General features: G+C 38.9%; 1 protein-coding gene and 1 long non-coding RNA gene across 3 annotated transcripts; one reads left to right on the top strand and one right to left on the bottom strand.

Annotated features, from left to right (window-relative positions):
* The first annotated feature begins 797 nt into the window (after nucleotides 1-797).
* On the top strand, nucleotides 798-18,699 carry LOC139044916 (centromere-associated protein E-like). Of its 2 annotated transcripts, none has more exons than XM_070506465.1 (7): nucleotides 798-2,136; nucleotides 5,064-5,246; nucleotides 11,715-11,827; nucleotides 13,429-13,526; nucleotides 15,142-15,325; nucleotides 17,013-17,299; nucleotides 18,344-18,699. In XM_070506465.1, exons 1-7 carry the CDS (start codon nucleotides 1,924-1,926, stop codon nucleotides 18,436-18,438), a joined length of 1,173 nt encoding a protein of 390 aa, XP_070362566.1. In that variant the 5' UTR covers nucleotides 798-1,923; the 3' UTR covers nucleotides 18,439-18,699. The 2 variants fall into 2 exon arrangements, with proteins under 2 accessions (XP_070362566.1, XP_070362565.1); XM_070506464.1 differs by having other exon boundaries at nucleotides 5,061-5,246.
* On the bottom strand, nucleotides 17,292-26,537 carry LOC139044922 (uncharacterized). Its single transcript, XR_011502415.1, has 3 exons — nucleotides 25,135-26,537; nucleotides 19,193-19,353; nucleotides 17,292-18,185 (listed from the first exon to the last, which is right to left on the bottom strand). It is a non-coding gene; the product is annotated as an uncharacterized lncRNA (long non-coding RNA).
* Between the last annotated feature and the right edge of the window lie 93 nt (nucleotides 26,538-26,630).

The following is a 26,630-nucleotide window of genomic DNA, read 5'->3' as shown; positions in this document are numbered from 1 at the left end:
AAAATGATAGGATTTGTGAAGTGAATATCTTTTATAATAAAAAGATAATTGTAAGTAGTACTTTTTTTGTGCTCATTCTTTTTTTTTGTTTGCTTTAATTTTTCTGCCTCATTCTTAAAAAGACTTAGAGCAACTTAATTTTAAGTATATTTTCTTTCATTTATTTGTATATGCTTCTTTATTTTTTTATTTGAAAAAGAGTGACTGTAAATGTGTTCTTCCTCTAACACATTTTGCTTCCTTAAGGTAATTAAATATATCAACTTGTAAAGAAGATAATAAAATGTTGCAGTATAACAATCCATTTCCACTGGTGAAACCTCAAATCTTGCCATTTTCCTCTGTCCTTTCTCGCTTCCGTAGGACCTGAGCTTTTTCCCCCAAGTATCCTCAAACAAGGTGAGATGCTAGCCTGTTTCAGGGCTGTGGGCAGCACCTGTGGTCAAGCCAAAGACAGCTCTAGTCCACTAATTAGTGAGGCCTTGTGCTTCTCACCTCGGTGCTGTTGCTATCATACGTGCTGATCCTTCAACTGTGAGGTTCAAACATGTGGTTTGTATCATTGTTCCCAAGGTGACCAGCCCTTGTGGACAGATTCATATGAACCAAGATTGCTTGAGATCAGTTTTATTAATTTGTTTTACTTTCCACTGATGAGAAAATTCATTCGGCTTTCTGAAGTAATCTCTACCTCATACACCTGGTAAAATTGTCATTAATCAGAAAGTTGCTTGTTATATAGGCAGTTGGAGCAAAGGGAGCTAGATTAATATTATAGCTCCTAAGATTGGTTTATATTTCATTTGTTTGGGTAGTTCTTTCCTGACACTTTAATTTCATCTGGAAACTATACTTAAATCACATTGAAATGTAGATAACATTTTTAAAAAAGGTTTTCCTGTGGATAGTGAATCCCATTTGTCGAATACCCCAAGCTAGCAAAACAGTAAATGAGCTTTTAAAATAAAAAAAAATGGTCCACAATCAATGAAGAAAAGCATAAAACCAGTGTTTGGGATAAGATAATTTCCATATAATTCAGTGTTTTTCTCATAATATTGAGGGCTCACTTGTGGTTAGAAAGTAGAGATTTCTGCTCTGTGGATCAGCATGGATATGTGGCTTCTTCCACCATCTGAGCATAGCAATTGATAACTTGGTGTGGTGTGGGGTCAGTAGTCCAGAACCAAGGAGAGTCCAGGGTGCCAGCAAGAACACAACTAATTTAGGATCCGCATCTCACAGAACTACCATAAAGCCACAAAGAAAGATACAGGTAAGGCCAAGAAGGCATTCATGATGAGAGCAAAAAGTACATCCCATAAGAATAGGAAGTAAAAAGATGATAGAAGCAATTTCAGAGTGAGTCAGCCTTTGATGTAACGAGGGTATGGATTGGCTGTTACTCCCTGCACGGAAATAGAAGATTTTCAGATTACGAAAAGTCAGTAAATTTTTTTCCTTATAAACACTGAGGTTTGAAATGAAAGAGGAAAATAGATTGTTATTAAGTTTACTGGGTATGCTCTGCTATTAGATGTCAGTTAATGTTTATATATGACATTATATATGTCATAACATACATAATGATTTTAACCTGACCAGTTCTTCAGATTCCTCTTCATATGTCAGTGCTGATCTAATAGAATGAGATTATCATCTTGCAAATCAATATGAATCCTCTCTAGTCCTTATTCTTCTTTTATTCTCATAATCAATATCCAGCGTCTTCTGAAATGTCAGGAACTGGTGCAAGCCACAAAGAATGTTCACATTCTTTTAAAGTACTATTCTAGAATGTTCTGAATAATGAATTTCAACATATGCCTTGTCCTAGAACTCTAGTATTTTCCATAGTGGTTTTTTTAATACGTAATTCATTTTAGAAGCTATAGTGTTGTCTTTACTACTCAATAGGCTATAATGAATGAATCAACAGAGTTTGAGGAAAGAAATGTGACCATCACCAAAGAATGGGAACATGACCTGAAATCAGTGAAAGAGAAAAATGAAAAACTGTTGAAAAACTATCAAACTTTGAAGATCTCTCAAACATCTGGTGCCCTTGTTAATCCTACTACACAAGGCGATAAGAATCTTCATGTCACATCAAGAGCTACACAACTAACCACAGAGGTATGAGATTTCTTATAAGATGTTTTTCAATTTGCAGCTTCATTGTAGAGTTAAAGATGTATCATATGTAACATTTCAGAGCAAAATCACAGTATTGAAGGTATTAGGGAACATGCATGATGGACTTGTTTTTTAAATATAGTTCTATTGGGGCGCTCACTCAACTAATTATAAAGCTACATGTTACATAAGATCTTACCTTTGAATTATAAAATAGAAGTAACTCATGCCTTAATTTGATTAATAGGTATGTATACCACTTAAGGTGTTATTACCATACATTATAAGTTTTCTAAATCATGTGACTTTCTATTAAATTATAATCTATGTCTATAGTACCAAACTAGTTTAGAGAGAAAGAGCAATTTAGCTTTTCTCTAATTATCATCAGTGTCTTTAATATTGGTTAATGTGATCAAAACAAAAATGGAAGAGGCTAAAAGTATAATAAATTTCTTATACAGATTAACCTGTGCCCAAGAATCAGTACATTATTTGAATAATCCAATAACTGTATTAACTGCCCTTACTTGGGAATCTGTACAGCAAACACGCTGTTTTATTTTGTTAGCACACACGTCTTAGTGGGGAACCCGAGTGAATTACAACTTAGCATTTTTACCAAAATAAATATTTATAATAAAACATCAACTGCCAGTTTAATAATTATTACTAGTGGAAACTAGAAGATCACTAATATAGAGTTTATTGATTTGCTGATCACTACAGACCTCAGTCAGCTGTAGAGGTAAAAATAGTGGAAATATGAAACCCATCTTCCAAAGCAATAAGATAAACAAGCACAAGGAAATCCCATTTTCAATGACCCCAGGAAATACCCCATCAGATAATAAATCGTATGTTATTAGTTTGATAATTAGGCCAAATCAGAGTAGCACAGAGCAGGTCAGTGATGTGGAGGTAGAGCAGTGGGGCAGGCAGAGAGTTGGGCAGTCCACCCAAACAAGTAGGAGAATTCAGTGCATGACAGTAGGAGCAGTCAACTCAGGGGGGAAAGATAGTCTGCTTAATGTTTGAATCAGAACAACCAACTAGCCATCTTAGAAGAATAAGTCTGGACTCCTACCTCATTCATTAAACAAAAGTAAATTCCAGGTGGACCAAAAAGAAACGTTTTCCAGGAAAACCTGCATGTGTGTATATGTGAACAGTCTTATATTATGAACAAATTAAGATATTTTTGTACTTATAAAAAACTGGAAATAACCTAAATGTTCATTAGTAGGTGACAGGTTAACTAGTTTATAGTACCTCCATGAAATAGGATATATTTACCCATGAAAACAAAAATGTGAGAGATCTATGTGTTGATAATGAAAAGATCTGGAAAATATATTATCAAGTGAAAATAAAATTTTTAATTTTTTAAAAAGCAGGAGGCCAGCCCCATGGCATAGTGGTTAAGTTTGCATGCTCTACTTCGGCGGCCCAGTTCATGGTTCAGATCCCAGGCACGGACCTACACCACTCATTGGCAGCCATGATGTGGCAGCAATCCACATATAAAATGGAGGAAGATTGACATAGATATTAGCTCAGGGCTAATCTTCCTCAAGCAAAAAAAGAGGAAGTTAGCTCAGGGCTCATCTTCCTCAGCAATAAAAACCCACAAAAAACCAGAAGTATATATTTATTGTTGTTATGTGCTGTAGAGTCAGCTCTGATTCCTGGCAACTCTATGAATGAGTGATGTCCAATATCCTGTCCTCAAGAGCCCTACTCAGCTCCTGTAGACTCACGCCTATGGCTTCCTTTCTGGAATTACGCCATCTCGTATTTCGTCTTCCTCTTTTCCTGCTGCCTTTTACTTTTCATCATGTCCCCAAGGTAGGATAGTCTCAGTTTTACAATTTTTGCCTCCAGAGATAGGTCAGGCTTAATTTGCTCTTGGACCCACTTGTTCATTTTTCTGGCAGTCCAGGGTATCTGTAGAGCTCTCCTCCAACACCATATCTCAAATGAGTCCATTTTTTCCTGTCAGCCTTCTTCACTGTCCAGCTTTCGCACCCACACATAGTAATTGGGAATGCGAGGGTGTCGATAATCTTGGCCTTGGTCTCTAATGATACTCCCTTACTGTTGATGATCTTTCCTGATTCTTCCATCGCTGCCCTTCTGAGTCACAGTCTTCTCTTGATTTCTTGGCTGCGGTCTCCATTTAAACTGATGACTGAACCAAGGGAAACAAAACCTTTAACAATTTCAGTGTCTTCATGGTCTACATTAAAGTTGTATAGTTCTTCTGTAGTCATATCTGTCTTCTTCATGTTCGAATGCAGTCCTGCTTTGGCTCTTTCTTCTTTCACGCTATTCTGTGTGAACTTTCTTCTTACACACTATTGTGTGTGTGACTTACTGTTTTTGTAAACTGTATATTCACATGCGTAGATACATATAGAAAATTTCTAGAAGGATACACTTGAAAGAGTTTAGTAGTCATCGCTTTAGAGTCAGTGGGGGTTCTGAGATGGGGGAACTTAATCTTAATTATATGCCTTTGGATTTTTCCACATACTTGTATTTTTCAGCATAAAAACTAGGTAATAAAAATAAAGGGAAAGATATGTTACATGTATTCCTCTAAAGTGTCAATTAACAAATATACTTTCTGTAAGTAGTGTTAATTTAAAATGTAAGTGCCTATTTAATATGCTTAGCACCATGCTAACTAGTAAATAAAATAAGTACTAACCTTATATAAAATCTGGGCCTCTTTTAGTCCTAAATGATCAGCTTCTAAATGAAAAAAATAATACATGTATAAATTGAGTGACATTTGGAGTCTCCATCTATCCTATGTTGATGCAATCTGAAAGATTAATACCTATATATGATCTTTGTTTCATATAAACTGTGATTCTGTCTTCAAGGCACACCTTATATATGTGTGTTTTTTTTAATAGAAGATTCAAGAGCTGGAAACTTCACTACGTGAAGCTAAAGAAACTGCCATGCAAAAGGAAGACAAGATTATAAAGATGCAGAAAGAGCTTGAGATGACTAATGATATAATAGCAAAACTTCAATCACAAGTTAATGAATCAAATAAATGCCTTGAAAAAACAAAAGAAATGATCCAAGTACTTCAGGTAACTTAAAACTCATTTTATAAATAAAGGCATAATTTTATAAATTATGCATAATAAATATAAATAAATGCATACGTTTATTTTCATGCCAAATAATGATTGTTTTCATCTTCCTGTAAAAATTATTTTTAAAAAACATAAATATTCTTGACAGTTTAAAATATATCTTATTTTTTTAATTTTTTTAATTTTTTTACTTTTCAAAGTAAGGAAATTTTTTATTTTCACTTTAATTTCTGAATGCCAAAAATGTAGAGGATGTATGTTTGTATATCTCTAGTAGTATATTGCAACATTTTTTCATAAATATGTTTTTTTTTAAATTTTTTATTATTGCAGTAACATTGGATTATAACATTATATAACTTTCAGGTGTACATCATAATATATTTCGAATTCTGTGTAGATTACATCATGTTCACCCCACAAAGACCAATTATCCATCACCACATGTGTGTCTAATCACCCCTTTTGCCCTTCCCCCTCCTCCCTTCCCTTCTGGTAACCACCAATCCAGTCTCTCTTGCTCTGTGTTTGTTTGTCATTTTTATCTTCTACTTATGAGTGAGATCATATGGTATTTGACTTTCTCCCTCTGACTTATTTCACTTAGCATAATACCCTCAAGGTCCATCTATGTTGTCACAAATGGCCAGATTTCATCATTTCTTATGGCTGAGTAGTATTCCATTGTGTATATATACCACATCTTCCATTCGTCCCTTGATGGGCACCTAGGTTGTTTACAAGCCTTGGCTATTGTGAATAATGATGTGATGAACATAGGGGTGCATATATCTTTTATGCCTTTGTGTTTTCAAGTTCTTTGGATAAATACCCAGCAGTGGGATAGCTGGATCATATGGTAGATCTATTCTTAATTTTCTGAGGCGTCTCCATACTGTTTTCCATAGTGGCTTCACCACTTTGCACTCCCACCAGCAATGTTTGAGGGTTCCTTTCTCTCCACATCCTCTCCAACACTTGTTGTTTCCTGTCTTGTTAATTATAGCCATTCTGACCAGAGGGAGGTGATATCTCATTGTAGTTTTGATTTGCATTTCCCTGATAGCTAATGATGTTGAACATCTTTTCATGAGCCTATTGGCCATCCATATATCTTCTTTGCAGAAATCTCTGTTCAGATCTTTTGCCCACTTTTTAATTGAGTTGTTGGTTTTTTTCTTGTTGAGACTTTCTTTTTATTTTTCAAAAAAATATGCTTCTTATCTAAATATTTAATACTCTGTTAGATAAGTACATTTTAAAATTATATTTTTTTCTACTTAATCCCCTGTTATTGAGTCCCACCTGGTAGCCTATGGGCTTAATCTAACCTGTTTTCTCTAGAAAGAGCAGAGTTGAAATGTTTTTGAGCTTGAATGCTGTTACACAAGTCGCACCCTCCTTCATCACAGCCTTCCTTCCTCGTCTGAGCCACAGCTACTTCTCACTCTTCTGCTACTTGGGTCGGATCCTAATAGGCATTTTGTTCACTGTTCCTGCTCCAGTATCTCTTCTCTTCATTCCAAAATTAGAAACAAGCCAAGAATGCCTACTCTTTTCATTATTTAACATTGTTCTAAAAATTCTGGTTCTTTCAATGAGACATGAAACAGAGAGGCAAGAGAAAATAATCTTAATTTTTGTTTTTAGAAATTGTTAGTATAGCTAAAAACCAAGAAAATCAACTGTAAAGCTTTAAAATCTTTGAGAGTAATTTTTTAATACTTCAAATAACTAAATGATCACATTTTTATTCATTCAACAAGTATTTGTTGAATACCTACTATGTGTTGGTCATTGTTCTAGATGCCATGTGTACTGCAATGGAAAAAAAATAAAGCCTCCTTGAAGAGGCTTACATTCTGCTTCATGAAGTCAGAAAATAAACAAGTATATATGTTTGTTAAACGGTGAGAAGTGCAATGGAAAAATATTAAGCCAGACAGAGGTATATAGGTGCAGGGTGAGAGTGGGTGTGAGTAGGAGTGTGATTTTGTAAGGGGAGTTGAGGAGAGCCGCACAATTAAGATGACGAAGTGATGGTGTGAGCTGTCTGGTAGGGAAGGGCCTTCTAGGCAAAAGAAGTAGCAAATGCGAAGGCCGCAACACAGAAGTAGTTGAGATGTATTCAAGGAAACAGCAAGAAAGCCAGCGTCTCCTGAGCAGCGTGGGCAAGGATAGAAGGGGAAATAGGTGAGAAGTAGCAGAGAGCCAAATCATAAAGCATCTTGAAAGCTATTTGTAAGCACTTTGGGTTTTATTCTGGATGAGATGGGAAGTCATCAGAGGATTTTGGCAAAATGATATAGTCTGACTTAAATGTTTAAAGGCTGCCCTTTGAAAATAGAATCCAGGAAGGCGTGTTTGTTAGTGACGTGCCAGCTCCTACAACAAAGGGAACCACAAAATGCAATGGCTCAAACAAAACAGAAGCTTATTTCACACGTAAAAGTGTGGGTTCCAGCTTGGCAAGTGGCTCCTTTCCACATGGTCATTCAGAGGCCCCCGTTTCTCCCATCTTGTTTCTCCAGCACTTCCTTGGTGCTGTTTTCATCTGCATGGTTAAAGCCCAGTTGTAAGCTGTCCGTGCTCAGGCTCACAGAAAAGGGACAAGATGGAGAAGCTAAAAATTGTCTTAAAATCTGTACTCATAAAGGCTCTGGCCCAGAAGTGGCACATGTCTCTTCCTCTCATATTTCTTTTTTTTTGCAAAATATTTAGATTCAATTTATCAAAGAGAAAGCCAAACACGTACCTCTCGTATTTCTTGGAGTCAGAGATGATTCCAAAGTTTTTGGCCTGAGCAGCCAAGAAGATAGAGTTGCTACATACGGAAATGGGAAAGACTGCCAGAAGAGGAAGTTTGAAACCAGGAAAGTTCAGTTTTGGACATGCTGAATTGGAAATGCCCACTGGGGACACCCAAGTTGAGATATGACTTAGGCAATTGAATATCTGAGTCTGAGCAAGATATAGGCGAGAGGTTTAAGTTTGGGGAATCATCAGCATATAAAAATCATGAGACTGGACGAGGGCATAAGCATAATGGAGAGGAGATGTGGAGTAACCAAATGATACTGAGATGGAGCAGCCAGTGAGTGAAAAAGAAAAGGGGGTCTGGGCAACAGAGTGGTTCCAGTTTCTTCATATAAGTGAAGCTAGTGTTTCAAGAAAGAGGGAGTAAGCGACAAATTTCTCCACACTCAGTATAGATTGGTACAGGTGTCTATGGAGAGAGGAATATCTTTCCTGCATACTAAAAGTAACCATTTAGATAATATAATAGAGTATGCCATTGTACAGCATCCATGAGGAAAGAAAGCAAAGTATAGGGTATCCATAAAATCTTTATACAGTTTGAATTTTTAAGAATCTGTTTCTGTATTTTATATAAATATTCTATAAAATGCAACAGTATATTTAACTCGAGATTTGGCATAGTAAAATGCAAAGATATTAACTTTTAACCTATTCACCACTATTTTAATTCACCTGGATATAGCTGTCCAATATAATGTAGGGTTTATTAAGTGAATATAGAAGAAAGTAATTTGAACAAATGACTCATTAACAGTTTTGTTTAAATCTTGATACATTTCCTCTGTTGTATCTTTACAAATTATTTATATCAAGTAGCAGTAAATTTGTTAAAAATTCAAACTGTGCTAGTACTTTAGGGACATCCTGCACAGTGGGAAAAAAAGATCTTATTTATAACTGGCACAAAATATAAAATGCTCAAGTGACTAACCTTAACAAAAAATGAGACAACATATATGAAAAGAACAACAAAACTCTAAAAGGAAATATAGGAGAGCATGTGGTTTAAAATAAGAAATATGCCATTTCCTAGGTTGTAACCTAAATACTGTACAACCATCAGTTTTTCCCAAATTAATTTCTAAAGTTAATGTAATTCAAATCAGAATCTCAAAGGAATTCTTTTTCTGGTAGAGCAAAGAAAGTTTCTCAGCAGACTCCATCTAAAATAGGATGAGCAGGTGCTGTTCACTGAGAACACAGGCGCTCAGACTCCTCAGGCGGCTAGAGGATGTTTAAGGCTGTCAGCGCTTCTGAGTGCAGCTTGGGCACACGTCGTGTGTTTGAAATAAGGAATTCTCACTGTCTTTCATTTCTAAGAGAGTATTTCCAATTTCAATTTCTTTTACTCAAGAATTGTTTTAAAACTGTTATATATGACTAATTTATTTCATTATATTGTGGCAAAAAAATTACTGCAATTTCTCCATTTTTAGAATATATTGAAATTTTCTTTTAGGTGTCATAAATGAATAAATATTTTTAGAGTTCTTTGAACTTTTAAATCAAAATGTATACAAGTATATCAATGGAACAAAATAGAGAGCCCAGAAATATATACACACAAATATAGTCAGTTCATCTTTGACAAAAGAGCAAAGGCAATTCAATGGAAAAGGATAGTCTTATCAACTAGCGGTGCTGAACAACTGGACACCTTTCACAAAAATTAACTCAATTGATTGTAACCTAAATCTAAAACACAAAACTAGAAAATGCCTAGAAGATAACGTAGGAGAAAATCGAGGTGACCTTGGGTTTGGCATTGACTTTTTTTACATACAACACCAAAAGCATAATCTATGAAGGAAAAAAATTGATAAACTGGACTTCATTTAAATTAAAAATGTTTGCCCTATGAAAGACAAGCCACAGACTGGAAGAAAATCTTTGCAAAACACATATCTATCAAGAACTGTTATCCAAAATATACAAAGAACTCTTAAAACTCAATAATTAGAAAGCAAACAGCCTGATTTAAAAATAGGCAATGGATCTGAACAGACACTTCACCAGAGAAGATACACACATGGCAAATAAGCATATGAAAAGATGCTCCACATCATATGTCATTAGAAAATTGCAAATTAAAAAACAATGAGATACCACTGTACATCCACTGTATCTCAAAATATAATGGCCAAAATCCGGAACACTGACTACACTAAATGCTGGCAAGGAGTGGGGCCAGGAGCTCTTGCTCACTGCTGGTGGGAATGCAAGTGGTACAGTAGCCACTTTAGAAGAGAGTTTGGCAGTTTCTTACAAAACTGACACCACTCCAGCCAGTCATATGCTCAAGGAGTCCCTGATATCAGCATCTGGTCCAGAAAGCCAGGGTATTTTACTGGTGCCATGACTGAGCAAATACTGGGCTCCTCCCAGAATGGGCTTATCTGACCTAGTCAGCAACCCTCTTAAGCTGAGCATCTCAGCTTTGGAAGCTTGCATCTTTTTAGTCTTTGCTAACTACGTGTGTGTGCAAATGTTTTTATAGGCACTGGGGGTAACGCCTAGAGGAATGAAGAGCTCTCTGGGTCCCTATTTAGATGGGTTTATTTTTGTATTCAATATATAATAGTAATCCATAGTATGGCTGTGGTAACAGCAATAAAAGAAATGAATGATTTATTCAGCAATAATAAGAAATGAGCCATCAAGCCACAAAAGACATGGAGGAACCTTAAATGCACATTGCTAATTTTAAAAAGCCCATCTAAAAACACTGCATACTGTATGACATTCTGGAAGAGGCAAAACTAGGCGAACAGGAAAAGATCAATGATTACTAAGGGTTCTGGGGGAGGGTGGAGGGATGGATAAGTGGAGCACAGGAGATTTTTAGGGCAGTGAAACTATTCTGCATGATACAGTGATGATGAACACGTGTCATACATTTGTCAAAACCCATGGACTATACAATGCAAACAATAGACTCTAATGTAAACTGTGAACGTCAGTTAATAATGTATCGATATTGGCTCATCATTTGTAACAATCATACCACACTAAGATGTTAATAATAGGAGAAACTAGGGGAGGACACGGGTATTACCGGGACTCTATGTACTCTGCTCAATTTGTCTATAAACCTAAAATTGCTCTAAAAAGTTAAACCTATTTATTAAAAAAGATTTTTGTATATGTTTGTATGTATATATGACTGATTTTTTTTCTGAGTCGAAGTAGATGTATGGCTAGATTGAACCAACCTTGAGTACAGAATATCCCCAATAATGTTATATAATATTTTGTGCCTTGAATTCAGTTCTACTTTGATATTTATATTACTGTTCATCTCTTGTCTTATTTTCCTGATTTACCTTTATCTACCCATTTCATTCGTTTCAACCTTTCTGTTTCATTTTGTTTAAGTATATTGTTTTTTAATTGGGAAAAATATTTGTTTTAAGAAATAGAAGTCATAGGTTTTCTAATTACACATTAGCTTCCAATAGCTTCACATGTACTTCACATCAAATATCTATTTGTTACTCATTTTAGGGTTAAAATTTGTGCCTTTCCTCCTTTTCATATGTTTGGAGTTTGCTGTTTTAAAATGTTCCTACTATATTAGGTAGTTAACAAGTCTTTGAAACTGCTCTAAAATTACTTTATTTCTCTTTTCTCTAAAACCTTTAGGACAAAGTTGCTTTAGGAGCTAAGCCCTATAAAGAAGAAATTGAAGAGCTCAAAACAAAGCTGGTGAAAATAGACCTAGAGAAGATGAGAAATGCCAAGGAGTTTGAAAAGGAGTATGTCTTTGTCTTAATTGAATATGACTTTAGTAGCTTAAATTTCCTTTCTAAACTGTATAAATTTAAAATATATTAAGATATTGTTATTGCTTTTTATAAAATAAATACAAACATCTACAGATTTTAAAGTTATTAAATTCTCATTATGTATGCAAAGGTTTTGAAAACAAGCACAATTCTGATCAATTACTGACATACTATGTCTTTGGATACTTCTTGTTCAATCATATAGGAACAGCTTAAAAATGGCCTTTTTTGTTTGAAAGTGAATATTAAGAACGTGTGTGTGTTTTTAGCAGTTTGTCTAAGGTTTCTGTTGGTTCTCTTAATTTCATTTGTTCTTCCTATTGTATTTTTGTGTAAGGTTTTATTTCCTTTTAAATTGTAGTACTTAGTGCCCAAGAGCATATTCCCTTTTTATTGATTTATTTATGTATAGTACCATATACAATAGCATGCCTAAAGTTCTTTGTGGTATAGCATAATGAAAAGAACATTAAACAGAGAGTCAAGGAAACTGAATTAGAAATATAATGTTGCCACTTATTAATATGTCACCTCTGACTCCTCACACTTTTTATTCTTCCTGTAAATGTTTAATAAATGTTTAATGATGATATCTAATTTTGCCCAAAAAGTCGCACTCTGAATCTTCATGCATTCTAACCAGCCTTCTATTGATAGGACTGTTGGTTTTAGTGGAGCATCATTAAAAAGGCAATTTTAGTGGCCAGCCCAGCGGCACGGTGGTTAAGTTTGCACATTCCGCTTCGGTGGCCCAGGGTTCACCATCCTAGGTGTGGACCTACACATCACCTGTCAAGCCATGCTGTGGTAGGCATCCCACATATAAAGTAGAGGAAGATGGGCACCGATGTTAGCTCAGGGCCAGTCCTCCTCAGCAAAAAGAGGATTGGTGGCAGATGTTAGCTCAGGGCTAATCTTCCTCAAAAGAAAAAATTTTTTTAAATAAATGCAAAGCAATTTTATATAGAATAGAATCAGCAGATACTTTCAGTCTCTAAGAAAGGCAGAAAGTCTCATAATTTAGCATTGCCAATTAACACTCAAGCAAATAATTAACAGAATGTCTTTTTCTCCTGGGTGCAATGAGCAGACTGTGACCTCTGACTGTGTCACCTCAGATCAGAGCTGCAGTCGAGTGTGCTTTCCTTACAGTGTATACAGAAGGTGCTTTTGGTTTTACGCTTTGGTAATTGTTGTACCTTCAAGAGGTTTCTAGGACCTCATGATAACAACCCAATTATTTGTTTTATGGTGCCCCTGAATGTAATTTTGCTCAATATCCAGTTAATAATACCTATTGGGCTTTCAGAAATTTTAAAAGAATTGGTTTCTCAATGTTAAAAAAAAATTGCCCCTGCAGCCAAACAGAACACTTCCAATTTGATGGTGTTATTTATGGCTATAAAGTGCATGATACCAGGGGGTATCGTGAGGGCTTACCTACTGCTGCTTATGCATATCATATCAATGTGATGTATCTTATCAGAAAATTCTTGACAGCAGTTCTGTTTATTCTTCCATTAAAAATTAGTTGCTGGCCTTTTACATATTTCTGTTGTTATTCTTAATAGAATTACTTGTACAAAAGCCACTGTAGAACATCAAAAAGAAGTTATAAGGCTATTGAGAGAAAACCTTAGACGAAATCAGCAGGCCCAAGATACTTCAAGTAAGTAGAAAATGCTGATATTTCCAGATCTTTTTCCATCTTACTTCTCAGTATACTTACACATTTTGAAGACTGCTATTATATATATGACAGTCAAGAATAAACCTGTTAATCACTAATTTATAAAGAACTATTTTTAAAATGAATTCATTGAGATCATATTTATCCTGTGATACCTCCTTAAGTTTCCTGTAATCTCAACTATTTATCCATTATAGATTCTTAAAAACTATGAATGTAACCTGTGCGCTATCAGATCTTTACATATTAGTGAAGATACCTTCAGTAGTATACAAGAATGACTTACCTGTCAAGGTAGACGTACCCTTCCCAATAAAACACAAGCATATCTTAATAGATTTTAACCATGTGCACTGTAAAAACATAGTCAGTATACAGTAAATATTATCCTACTTGTTGTTGGTACTGAAAATACAGACTTGATGCTTACTGGCAAACTCTTTGAAACTTATCTTAGATACAGTTTTCAAATCTAATCATCAAATTTCTGCATATACATTCCTCAAACTGTATCTTTTCCCATATTTCTGTCTCTTATGTTTCATTTGAAAAGAGAGAATGCTGAACAGTACTTGGGGCAGCTTTGTGTAGTGGGTCCAGCATCGAAATAACGTCACGAACAGTTCTCTAAGCTGACTGCCCTCACTTAACAGCCTGTGAAATCATGAGGAGAACGCCTGACCTTCTAGATTGGATATAGACTTGTAAGGATCAGGCTAAAAGTTGTGTGTGAAAGCACACTGAAAATTCTAAATGTCAGGCAAATGCAAGATGATGTTTGTGTGTATTATTGTCCACGCATTGTCTGGTGCTTGTTTAGTTTGAACTGCCCTAGTGTCCATTGCAGGATAATTGCAGCTCCTACCTGGAAAACTTCAAGGGGTAAAAATAGAACTTTTGTTGTTAGAGAAGGGTCAGGATGATTCCTTCTAATTTGTGACTTTCAGGTACGTGTTGTACCTGAATTCAGAATAATTCAAAAGGAAATGGACATTGAGTGTCTTCCCCACACTCATCTTGCCCCTCCCTTGTAAACAGTCAGTGACCCAGTGGATCATTCCACTTTCTAAGCACCTCACACTTTTATGCAATTTTACCTAAAATTTACAAAACAGTTCTTTACATTACTTGTACACATATGGTGTAAAATACTGAATAGTATATTCTTTAATAGCAGTCTAAGGTTTATTTAGTTAACAAATACGTGTTGAGTATTGGGAGCACATTGACTGCCTTGGGGTGGACCCCACACACGCTGTGTGGTGGAAGCAGCCCTCCAGGGGACCCCACTGGCGTCGAGAGTAGACAGTGAAGGGCAGCTCCGACTGCTGCCGTCACCGTGAGTGATCCTAGCAGGTGGTGGTGGTGGAGGTAGTGGGTGGAGAGAAGCAGGGGTTCCGCAGATACTTAGAATCCATGATGGAATTGGCATAGGAGGTGAGGGAAGAGGAGGAAGTCAAGGATGACGTTCAGGGAGATGGTGCTGAGATGTTTTGTTTTTTATAGTGATTTATTGAACTTACTAATGTTTGCTTTATTGTGAACTTTGGAGATAATTAAAATTATCACCTGTCTGTGTGTTTGCCTCCCACAGTGATATCAGAACATACTGATTCTCAGCCTTCAAGGAAACCCTTAACCTGTGGGGGTGGCAGCGGCATTGTACAACTCACAAAAGCTTTTATTTTGAAAAGTGAATATATATGGCTAGAAAAGGAAATTTCTAAGTTAAAGCAGCAAAATGAACAGTTAACAAAGCAAAGGAATGAACTGTTAAGGTAAGATCTGCTTACCTGATACAGGAATTATGCTTATGGTGGTACGTGTGGGAGAGGATGATGCCTACACATGCATATATATTTTTTGCAGTGGGCAACCCCTCACACATATAGGGGAAGTAATTTTTAGAGCTCATGTAATGTGTCTTTTTTAAAAGGAATGAGAATATGGTAGCACCATTCCAGAGGTTTGCTATCCATCAACTGACCTTTTTTTTTTCCTGAGGAAGATTCGCCCTGAGCTAACATGCCAATCTTCCTCTATTTTTAGTATGTGGGCTGCCAGCACAGCATGGCCACTAACAGAGTGATGTGGGTTCACACTCGAGAACCAAACCCAGGCTGCCAAAGTGGAGTGCCCGGAACTTAACCACTAGGCCACAGGGCTGGCCCATCAACTGATTTTAGCTAAGCCTGTTTTTAACTAAGCCAAGAACCAAAAAGTAAACCAAGATCTTTGAGGGGAGCTTAAATATGCCACAAATATGCCCAAGTCAGTGAGGCTTTACTCAAAGGAGAATCCCTGAGGTCCATTATTGTAGCCCATTAACCTTTATAAACAGTTGTAAAAAATTTAATTAATTGGCTTCTACCAAAGATTAGAATCTTGTGCTAATCTTTACTAATGATGCAATAGAAGAAAAATAGGCATTAAATAAATATGCAAATAGCTACTGTTCTGTGTGAGGCTATTAAACAACAAAAAAGCAAACAGGACATTATGAAAGGGTCCAACAGAGGGATCAGACCTTATCTAGATGTGGGGAGGGGCGGTGATCAAGAAACTAATATGTAAGAGTAGATCTGAAAATGAGTAGCAGTTAGGCTTGATGACAGGAGAGATGGCTAAGCCTTCTAGGCTGAGGGAACAGCATGTGCACAGGCTTTGAGTCAAAGAGGAAAGTGGAACAGAAAGACATGCAGTGTGGCCAGAGCATACAGAATGAGGCAGAGTAAGTGCAAGATGCGATGCCAGAGGCCACTGGTCCAGATTACACATTGCAGGTCATTCTGAGGCAGCTGGGGTGGTCTCCTAAATGTAACGGGAGGATTACCACCACTGGAGGATTTTAAGCTGGGGCCTAATGAGCTCATACGGCGTCTCTAGCTGCTAGAGCAGAATGGGGGGGAACCCAAAAGTGTGAGGTTGTATCAACACACTTGGCTGACTGATCAAAGAAAGGAGAGCAGGGCCTAGGATTTCTTCCCAGGCTTCTCTGAAGGAGTGAATAAATGCAGGCAGCATTTCCTGTGGGAAGCAACACTATAAGTAATCCAGAAAAGCACAGTGTAATATATCTTTTAAAATAACAAAGGTACATTAAAGATTCATCCATCCAGAAGACTAACTTATCAAATTATTGCCACAGAGTATCAGTAGATAAACCATGCTGGACGACATCAATGATTCATTTGAAACCTAATATCATACTTTTCAAGATTCTGTGATCACGGAGATTTAGTACAATTTTTCAATTTATATTGACCTCATTTCATTTTCTGAACTGTGGAAATAATCCAAACTTAGGAAGCATTAGCTTGAAATTAAAATGTAAATATGATAAAATGGTAAATTATATGTCACATATATTTTACCACAATTAAGAAAAAAAATTTTATGTAAATATGAATATATTTCTGGAATTGAGCAGTCTTACAGTCTCTTTTATTTTTCCCCACATTTAAGCAATAATCATCATCTTTCCAATGAGGTCAAAATGTGGAAGGAGAGAACTCTTAAAAGAGAAGCTCACAAAGAAGTGACTTGTGAGAATTCTCCAAAGTCTCCTAAAGCGACCGGACCAGCTTCTCAAGAGAGACAGCATACGCCTTCTCAATGCAAGGAACAGAATTTACAAGATCCTGTGCCAAAGGACTCACCGAAATCTTGGTTTTTTGATGGCCGATCAAAGTCTTTCCCAGCACCTCACCCAGTTCGCTATTTTGATAACTCAAGTCTAGGCCTCCGCCCAGGTGGGTAAATATACTGGTTACTTGGGGATCGGGGATAACGGTTGGAACTCATTTGTCCCCTGTGGCCCCAAAGGGCAAGTTTAGACAAGAGAAGATGTCATGGAGAAGCTGCACTGCAGAGATGTCATTTGCTGTCTCTGTGAGAAGTTTCTCCAAAGCACAGCACTGAAGTGAAATCACTTTTTACCCCGAGGGAAGTCTTATTCTGCCTCCTGAACCTTCAACTTTTCCCTCAGATAGACAAGCAGCTCTCGAGGACACAGAGAGACACCATCCTACAAACATAACTACTTTTACTGCAAAAGACCTTCTTATCAATTCAATGGGCCAGTATTTCCAGTAGCATTATATTCATTTTACACAAGCCAGATCATAGACTTATATCATTTACATATTCATTCAATGAACAGAAATTTTTGGTCTCCACCTATGTGTCACATATTGCACCCTGATGGTACATTGATAACCAAACCAGATATGGCCCCTGCCTTCCTGGAGTTCACAGTCTAGTGGGTATAGACGGTGATCAAGTAGTCAAAAAAGGTACAGTTCTAGAGTTCAAAAGCCTATGAGTTTTTAATAGGTTGTTTTAGGAACATAAGGAAGTCTTCCTTGAAGAAGGGGACAGAGATCTAACAGGTTAAGGTGAGTTAGCTTAACAAAGAGGGGAGGGGAAGGCGATTCAGGCAGAGGGAACAGGGTCGGCCCAGCTGGGAGAGACCGTAACCAGGGGAAGGGTTGGAAAACCACGTGTGGCCAGAGCGCAGTGCACACAGGTTCCTCTGGGTGAAGTCGGTGAAGCCAGAGAGAGAAGAGCCAGATGCGCAGGACTTTGTGGGTTGTGGAGAGGAATTTTTACTTCATCCTGGGAGCATGCTAGAGGAAGCTGTTAAAAGATGTTAAAGAACAGCAGGAGAACATAATGGGTTATCAATTTGAAAACATTACCTCAGCTGTAAGGTAAACTGTATATAAGCTGTATGTTGTGTTGCAACCAAACGTGTTTTTTAATAAGATGACTTTTGCTTTCTATTTTTTTCTCAGAAGAACAAACTGCTGGAGCAGAGAGTGTGGATCCTCAGCCAGGCCCTTGGCACGCCTCCTCAGGACAAGCTGTGCCCGAGTGCAAGACTCAGTAAACTCTGCTGTCACTTTTCTAGGGGCCTAGTGTTCCTTATTTAGAAATGACTGTATTTGTTACTTTATTTTTCTATCCCTGGCAATGATGTCACAGTCCAACTTAATTTCAATTCAGTTTGCACTTTGCCATTAGAAATTGAGGCATTCCAGTCATTTAGAATGGTGATAGACTGCCTTCTTCCTGAATGTGGTAATACTTTAGAAGTTGAATTGTTTTATTTATTTATATATTTTGTGAAGAATAAAGTTATTGAAGGAAATTTCCAGTCTTTCCGTGTATACATAAAATGTATACATTTTCATTAATCTCGTTATCCACATGTGACTTAGATAATACATAAATTAAAGCATCATTTAATTAACAAAATTCCTAAACCTGGGCTCCCCGCAACACATAAAGCATCTATGGATGGGCTTCACACAATCTGTAAAACCTCTGAAATTTTATCTTTTGTGTGTGGATTCAGTTTTCTAGGATACTAGGGTCCCTACTTTCTTATAACATACTCTCTGAGAGGTCTGTTACTCTATAAGAGGTTAAGAACTGTGGTTTTAGAGAGTATCTGATAGTACTTTTATATCATATGACTTTGAAAAACCATATAAAACAGCAAGTTGCATAAGGTTTAGAACAGAGTTAGTGATTTCAAGGCATTCTTGGCTCTTTGGTAAGAAGACTTATTCAAAGGGAGAGATTATTAATTGTATCATAGCCATCACTGTTAAAGTCTATGAATTGGTTATTTCCCTTACCTTAACACACTGTCACAGGTTCACTAGGGTGAAGTGAAACTGTGCCTTCCTATAACGCTGTCCCTCAGGCCTGTCCCTTGGGAGTTTGGTTTCTCCTCTGCACCCAAACCAGACATGATTACAGAGCTGCAGGTTGATTCTCTACGATGTTCACTCCTCCACTGAATAAGAGTAATGCAAAGTAGTAGGTATGTTCACCTGGGTAATAAAACGACTTTAAGGCCATTAAAAATATAATCAGTCTTAAAAATAGATGATGACATAAAGAGATAGAAAGAGATTCCACGCACATGGATTGGAAGAATAAACACGGTTAAAATGTCCATACTACCCAAAGCAATCTACAGATGTAATGCAATCCCAATCAGAATCCCAATGACATTCTTCATGGAAACAGAACAGAGAATCCTAAAATTCATATGGGGCAACCAAAGACCCCAAATTGCTAAAGCAATCCTGAGAAAAAAGAACAAAGCTGGAGGTACCACCATCCCTGACTTCAAAGTGTACTACAAAGCCATAGTGATCAAAATGACATGGTACTGGTACAAAAACAGACACACAGATCAGTGGAACAGAACTGAAAGCCCAGAAGGAAAACCACACATCTATGGACAGCTAATCTTTGACAAAGGAGCTGGGAACATACAATGGAGAAAGGAAAGTATTTTCAACAAATGGTGTTGGGAAAACTGGACAGCCACATGCAAAAGAATGAAAGTAGACCATTATCTCATGCCATACACAAAAATAAAATGGATCAAAGACTTGAAGATAAGTCCTGAAACCATAAAACTCCTAGAAGAAAATATAGGTAGTAGACTCACTGACATCAAACTTAAAAGGATCTTTTTGAATACCAGGTCTTCTCAGACAAGGGAAACAGAAGAAAAAAATAAGTGGGACTTCATCAGACTAAAGAGCTTCTGCAAGGCAAAAGAAACTAGGATCAAAACAAAAAGACAGCCCACCAAGTGGGAGAAAATATTTGCAAATCATATATCTGACAAGGAGTTAATCTCCATAATATATAAGGAATTCACACAACTGAACAACAAAAAGACAGCACAATCAAAAAATGATCAGGGGATAAGAACATTTTTCCAAAGAAGATATACAGATGGCCAAGAAACACATGAAAAGATGTTCAACATCACTAATCATCAGGGAAATGCAAATCAAAACTACACTAAGATACCACCTTACACCTGTTTAAATGGCTATAATCACTAAGACTAAAAATAACAAAAGTTGGAGAGGGTGTGGAGAAAAGGGAACCCTCATACACTGCTGGTGGGACTGCAAACTGGTATAGCCACTATGGAAAACAAGATGGAGGTTCCTCAGAAAACTAAAAATAGAAATACCATATCCAGTTATTCCATTACTGGGTATCTACCTAAACAACTTGCAATCAATAATCCAAAGAACATATGCACCCCTGTGTTGATAGCAGCACTATCCACAATAGCCAAGACCTGGAAGCAACCCAAGTGCCCATTGACCAATGATTGGATAAAGATGATGTGGTATATATACAATGGAATACTACTCAGCCATTAAAAGAAGACGGATCCATCCCATTTGCAACAACATGGAAGGACCTGGAGGGAATTATGCTAAGGGAAGTAAGACTGAAAAAGACAAACACCAGATGATTTCACTCACATGTGGAATATAAACAAACACATGGACAAAGAAAACAGTTCAGTGGTTACCAGGGGAAGGGGGGTGAGGGGTGGGCATAGGGGGTGAAGGAGAACACTTACGTGGTGACAGACAAGAAACAATGTACAACTGAAATTTCACAATGATGTCAACTCTTATGAACTCAATAGAAATTATATATATATATAAGATCAGTCTTCAGATATCCAGTCTAGTAGAATGTTGCTTAACTCTTGAATTTGGATATCTTTCATTCCTCAGATTTGGGAAGTTTTTGGCCATTATTTCCTCAAATAAATCTTTTGTCCCTTTCTCTTTCCTTCTGGAAGTTCCATGATGCATATATTGGTCCACTTGCTGATGTCCCATAAGTACCTTAGGCTCTCTTCACTTTTCTTTATTCTTTTTTCTTTTTTCTTCTCTAACTGAGTAATTTCATATGACCTGGTTTCAACTTATTGATTCTTCTGCTTGATCAAGTCTGCTATTGAACCCCTCTGTGAATTTTTCATTTTAGTTATTTGTATTCTTCAGCTCCAGAATTTCTGTTTGGTCCTTTTTTATAGTTTCCATCTCTTTAATATTCTCATTTTGTTTGTGCATCATTTTCCTGATTTCATTTAGCTGTCTATTGGTGTTCTCTTGTAGATCATTGAGCTTCCTTAAAACTATTATTTTCAAGTGTTTGTCAGGTATTTGTTCATAGGTCACCATTTCTTTGGAGTTGGTTTCTGGAGATTTAGTTTGTTTCTTTGATTGCATCGTGTTTCTCTGTTTCTTTGTGTGCCTTTTGATTTTTTTGCTGACTTTTATGCATTTGAAAAATAGCCACCTCTTCCAGTCTTTATGGGCTGCTTCATACAGGGGAAGACCTTCATCAGTCAGCCCAGTTATAGATTGTGGGCCCTCTGAAAGCTTTTGGGCAGATGTGACTCTCTAGGCTTGTGTGTGTGATTTGCCAATTAGAGAGGTTTGCCAGTTTCTTTTTCAGGAGCTCATAATCTCTTGCTCCCTCTAATATCTGTCTGTAGTACTGCAGCTTCTTTGGTGCTGCATCAGGAAGCCACCCCACTCTCCTTTGTTCTCATTGGCCCCCAGGCATCCAAATTACGTCAGCTCCCATCAGCACCCCAAATCAGGTGAGATAGAAACCAGTCCCAATGGCAGCCCTCCAAAACGCTGGCACATAAGGCACACGCTCTGCTCTCCTCCCTCCCTCCCTCCCGAGGATGAAGCTTCGAGTTGGGCACCTACTCCTGATGGTGCTGAGCCACGCTAGGCTCTGTCTGGTGCCAGACCATGCCAGTTCCATCAGCAGTTCGGGTCAAGTGAGACAGAAACCAGTCCTTCAGGCAGCTCTCCAAAAAGACGGAACTGTGAATGAATTTTCCTCTCTTTTCTTTCCCCTGCTCCTCACGATGGAGGAGCTGTAAGCAGGGGTGAGCTGTGCTGGCTTGGGGGAGAGGTGGTCGCAGGGAAAATGAAAGGGCTCTTCTGCCTAGTTTCAGGGTGGAAGTTGTTAGCTTTGCCCTTACCCAGGGGACTGCAACTTCTTACCTGGCTTCTGAAGTTCTCACAAAGATACTTTGGTCCATGTATTGCTGTTAAGACAGTGTCTCTGTCAGGGAAGAAGAGCTGGGACTTTGTATTCCTCCATCTTGCTGATGTCTCCCTCAGAATGTTGCTTAACTCTTATGACCTGAGTTTCAGTGTCATGATGAAAGATTGTGAAGGAACAATGATGAAAGTTAGCAATGGAAACTTGCGAGAATGTTAAAAAGCAGTAAGATGGTCAGACGACGCTAAAATCTGAAAAGTCAAGTCAGGACCAGAGAAGACAAAATACAGTATTGTTCATAGGAAACATTTTCTTGAGAGCCTAGCAGAATCATGTTCAGGAAACTTATTGAGAGCCTGCCATTCATACTCAAATATTTAACTACCTTCTACTGTGTGCTGATCACTGGTCTAGGCACCGAAAGGCACTGCCTTTGTGGGACTCATGTTGTAGCTGGAAAACAAATAACTCATACTTTTAATATGAGCTGATCACAATGTAAGGGTGAAAAAGATATGGTCCCTAACCTTAAACAAATTTAGTCCACTGACTATACAGGGGGTAAGCAAATATCTGCAATACCATGTGACTTAGGCGGTCGTAGAGTAAGCATAATTGTTGAAGATCTGTGAATAAAGGGAGGCTGAAGACAGCTGCATCGAGAAAGAGGTACCTGAGTTGGCCTTGATTAGGGAACTCTCATATTCATAAAAAGTCTATTCCAAAATCCTCAAAAGTCAAAGGAAAGGTATTGGCGCTGGCCCCATGGCCAAGTGGTTAAGTTCGCATGTTCTGCTTTGGTGGCGTGGGGCTCACTGGTTCAGATCCTGAGCGTGGACCTACCACCGCTCATCAAGCCATGCTGTAGCAGTGTCTCACATAGAAGAGCTAAAATGACCTACAACTAGGATATACACCTATGTACTGGAGCTTTGGGGAGGAAAAAAAAAAAAGGAAGATTGGTAACATGTTAACTCAGGGCCAGTCTTCCTCACCAAAAAAAAAGCATAAAAAAAAAAGAAAGGAAAGATGTTGTTAGGAACACAAGGAGCACAGCTGCGTGTGATTACAGTCATTAGACCCAGTGTTAGAAGCTACAGTGGGGCAATGAGAGACAGTTTTACCAAAGACCTTATGTGAACACAAGCAGAAACTAGGGCAGGGTTTTAAAAAATCTTTAAGGGTAATTTTTACCATCCATTATAATTGAATTTCTAATAATCATTCACATTTTTAAGTACAAATGTAACAACTATTGTACATGCCAAGTCCTTCCTCCTCACAACATCCCTGAGGTAGGTGCTATGCCTACCTTCATTTTACAGATGTGAAACAGGTTTGGTCAGCTGGGTAACTTACTCACTTAGCTGGTGAGGGAAAGATGTGGGACTTACCTGCATCTTTCTGACTCCACAGTCTGTTCTTAACCACTGTGACTGTTACGGATACACTTAGCTCCAAGAACAAAAAACCTGAAAAGTGACTAAAGTTTATTTTTCTCACATAAGAAGTCCAGAGGAGTTACTTTAGGGATTTTGTCTTAAGCCTGTCTTCAAGGAACTAGGTTCCTTTTCTTCCCTATTGTCCTTAGTGTGTGCCTCTGACCTCAGACCAAGTCACAAAATGGCTGCTAGGTCCCAAGGCATCATATCCACGTTCCAGGACCGCCCCCCCCCTCAAAAAAGGAAGGAGCAAAAGCCAAAGGCCTTTCTATCCAAGAAGAAAGGCCTCCTCAGAAACTCCAGCCCACATTTCATTGGCCAACCCTAGCAGCAAAGGAAGCTGGCAATTTGAGAGTTTTGTTTTCAGCCCCTTGACACAAATAATCCACATCAATCTACAAATCAAAATTGGGGTGAATTTATTATGAGTCAGGTCTGAGGACTAGCCTGGGGCCTTCCTCCCCCAAGGAAGGAAGGGCACCAAAGAAGTGGGGTGTACCGAGTGGTTATACACAGTCTTGGAACAAAGAGCATCCATCATATATGGCAGGAATATCCCTTTTACAATTATCGTGAGATGCTTTGCTGGCCCAGCAGGTCAGAGGTCAGTAGGTCAGTGGTCACAAGGTGGGTGGTCACACAGTGAGCACAGCAGGTCCATAATTAATCCTTAGTTTAGGGAGAGATGCATATTAAAGGAAATGCCGATGTGGGGGGAAGCTACCTCCTTATCTTTAAGGGCATTGTTCTTGTCTTTGGGACATTGTAAGCGTTTAAAGCAGATGTACAATGCATGCTCAACAGACCTTTCTGGAAAAACAAGGTCAGGTCAAATTAGTTTCAAACCAAATGGCTTCCTCATATCCTCCAATATAGCCTACTGCTTGTCATTTATTTATCACCCTTACAGTGTAGGAGGCAGGGGAAAGTGAGTTGGGTGGGTGCTGAGTGAACCCACTTAAACAGCACGTGCACAACCTACACACTCACTCTGCTCAGTTACCTGCCTGAGAAAGTTGGAGTTACGAAGCCTAGTGTAGAGGGCTCACGTGACCCAGTCCTTTCTTTTCCTTCTTGTGTCTCTGTTCTCTTCAGCCAGACTTGGCTTTTTGCTCTTACCCAGCATGTTCTTTCCTTGAAGCCTCCACACTCCCACTGAGGCTCAACCTGCTCCCTGACGCCACCGCCAGTGCAGTCAGGACGCCTGCATTCCGCCACTAAGCGTGTATTAGTGTTAGAAGAGACGGCGCGTCACAAGAGAACCACAACCATACCTTCAACGCGAGAGAACGTGTGCTGCCCTCTCAGCAATCATGTCAAGGGCCAGGAGAGAAGGCTCTAGTATCTTCAGTGACCTGGGCTCCTTCTGTTTCGCGGCTCTGCCGTCTTCCACATGCGACTTCTGCCTCATTCCATCTTGAACACCGCAGAACGGCACGTAGTAGACACAAACGACAGGGACTGAGAGGGGTCAAAGCCAAGGGAGTGGTTTCCAGTCCTGAGCATGCTGCGGGGGCTTTTCCCGCTTTTCACCGTTTACTCGGAGTTAGCAGTTCGACCTGAGCTCCACTAGACGGGAGCACGTACACACATTGAGTATACCAATGTGCGAATCCTTAAAAACTCAAGGAAACAGAACCAGCAAACTCGGAAGAAACCTGAACTACACATCCCAGCATTCATCATTAAGCGCCTGACTTGTCTGCACGAAGGTCGGTCTCCGTTTGCCGCTCGCGCAGTGACCTGGAGGACGCCATCCACCTGCTGCTACTCTAAAGTAAGATTTCCTGGTATTTTTTCAATGAAACTTTAAATGGACTGGGAAAAGGAAATGTTTAATTTTTATGTGTTGCTTTGCTCTGCACGTTACTTATTTCAGGAAATCTTAGCAGTTAGATCAGGATTAGGGTGCATTTGGAAGTCTGGTATCTTAAGTTTTTCAAAATAACCAAAGAAGAGAGGATTTTTCAGTGAACATTTTTCTTCCGGGTTCATGAAGACAGAATTCCCGAAAATGCTCTGCCTCTGATAACGAAAAATTAACACTTTGATTACAGTGTTTACAGTAAGAAAGCCATCACGTTTGCTTTTCATGTTGGAATTTACCATTTCAGGCCATGTTTGCAACTCATTTTCCCAAAAACTCTGTTTTAGCGTGGCAGTGCAGTTGACCTAACAGTAAACCTTCGGCTCCAAACTCCGGGCCCAGAAAGGCGGGGAGGCCGCCCGGAGCCCGGCGCCCAGAGCCGCGGGGCGCACGGGCTCAAGTCACAGCGTTTGATCCGCACGCTCAGGACTGGGGGTGGGTAAAGGTTCCTGGAGTCTCTCATTCCTAAAGTACATATTGAAAATATCTCAACTCTCCCCAAGTTTAAAGTGAGTATGAACCTCTCGTGTAAGAAGGGGGAAAACCAGTGAAAATTTCGTTGCCTCAGAGTGGCTGGGCTTCTTGGTGGCTGGCGAGGGCGGCCGCGGTCGGAGCGCCTCGGGCAGCGGCGAGCTGGTCCCGGAGTCGGGCGCCGGCCGCTCGGGGCAGCGCTGGGAGCAGAGGGAGCGAGCGCCCGGGCAGGGGCGGGGACGGCGGGGCACCCCCTGGAACGCCCGCCTCCTGTCTGCGCGTGGACGCCGCGGGCCCCGGGCGGCCGAGGGCTGGACGGCAGGGGTCCAGGCGACACGAGGCCCGCTGGACCGGCTGGTGGGAGGCCCGGGTGCGACGCCGGCTGGGACGCGGGAAGGAGCGCGCGAGACCGGGCCACACCTCGGGCCTTCG

Source organism: Equus asinus, chromosome 3, assembly GCF_041296235.1.
Source record: "Equus asinus isolate D_3611 breed Donkey chromosome 3, EquAss-T2T_v2, whole genome shotgun sequence".
NCBI classification, from domain to species: Eukaryota; Metazoa; Chordata; class Mammalia; order Perissodactyla; family Equidae; genus Equus; species Equus asinus.
The sequence above is the reverse complement of the archived record's forward strand: the minus strand, read 5'-3'. Positions and strand labels throughout refer to the sequence as shown.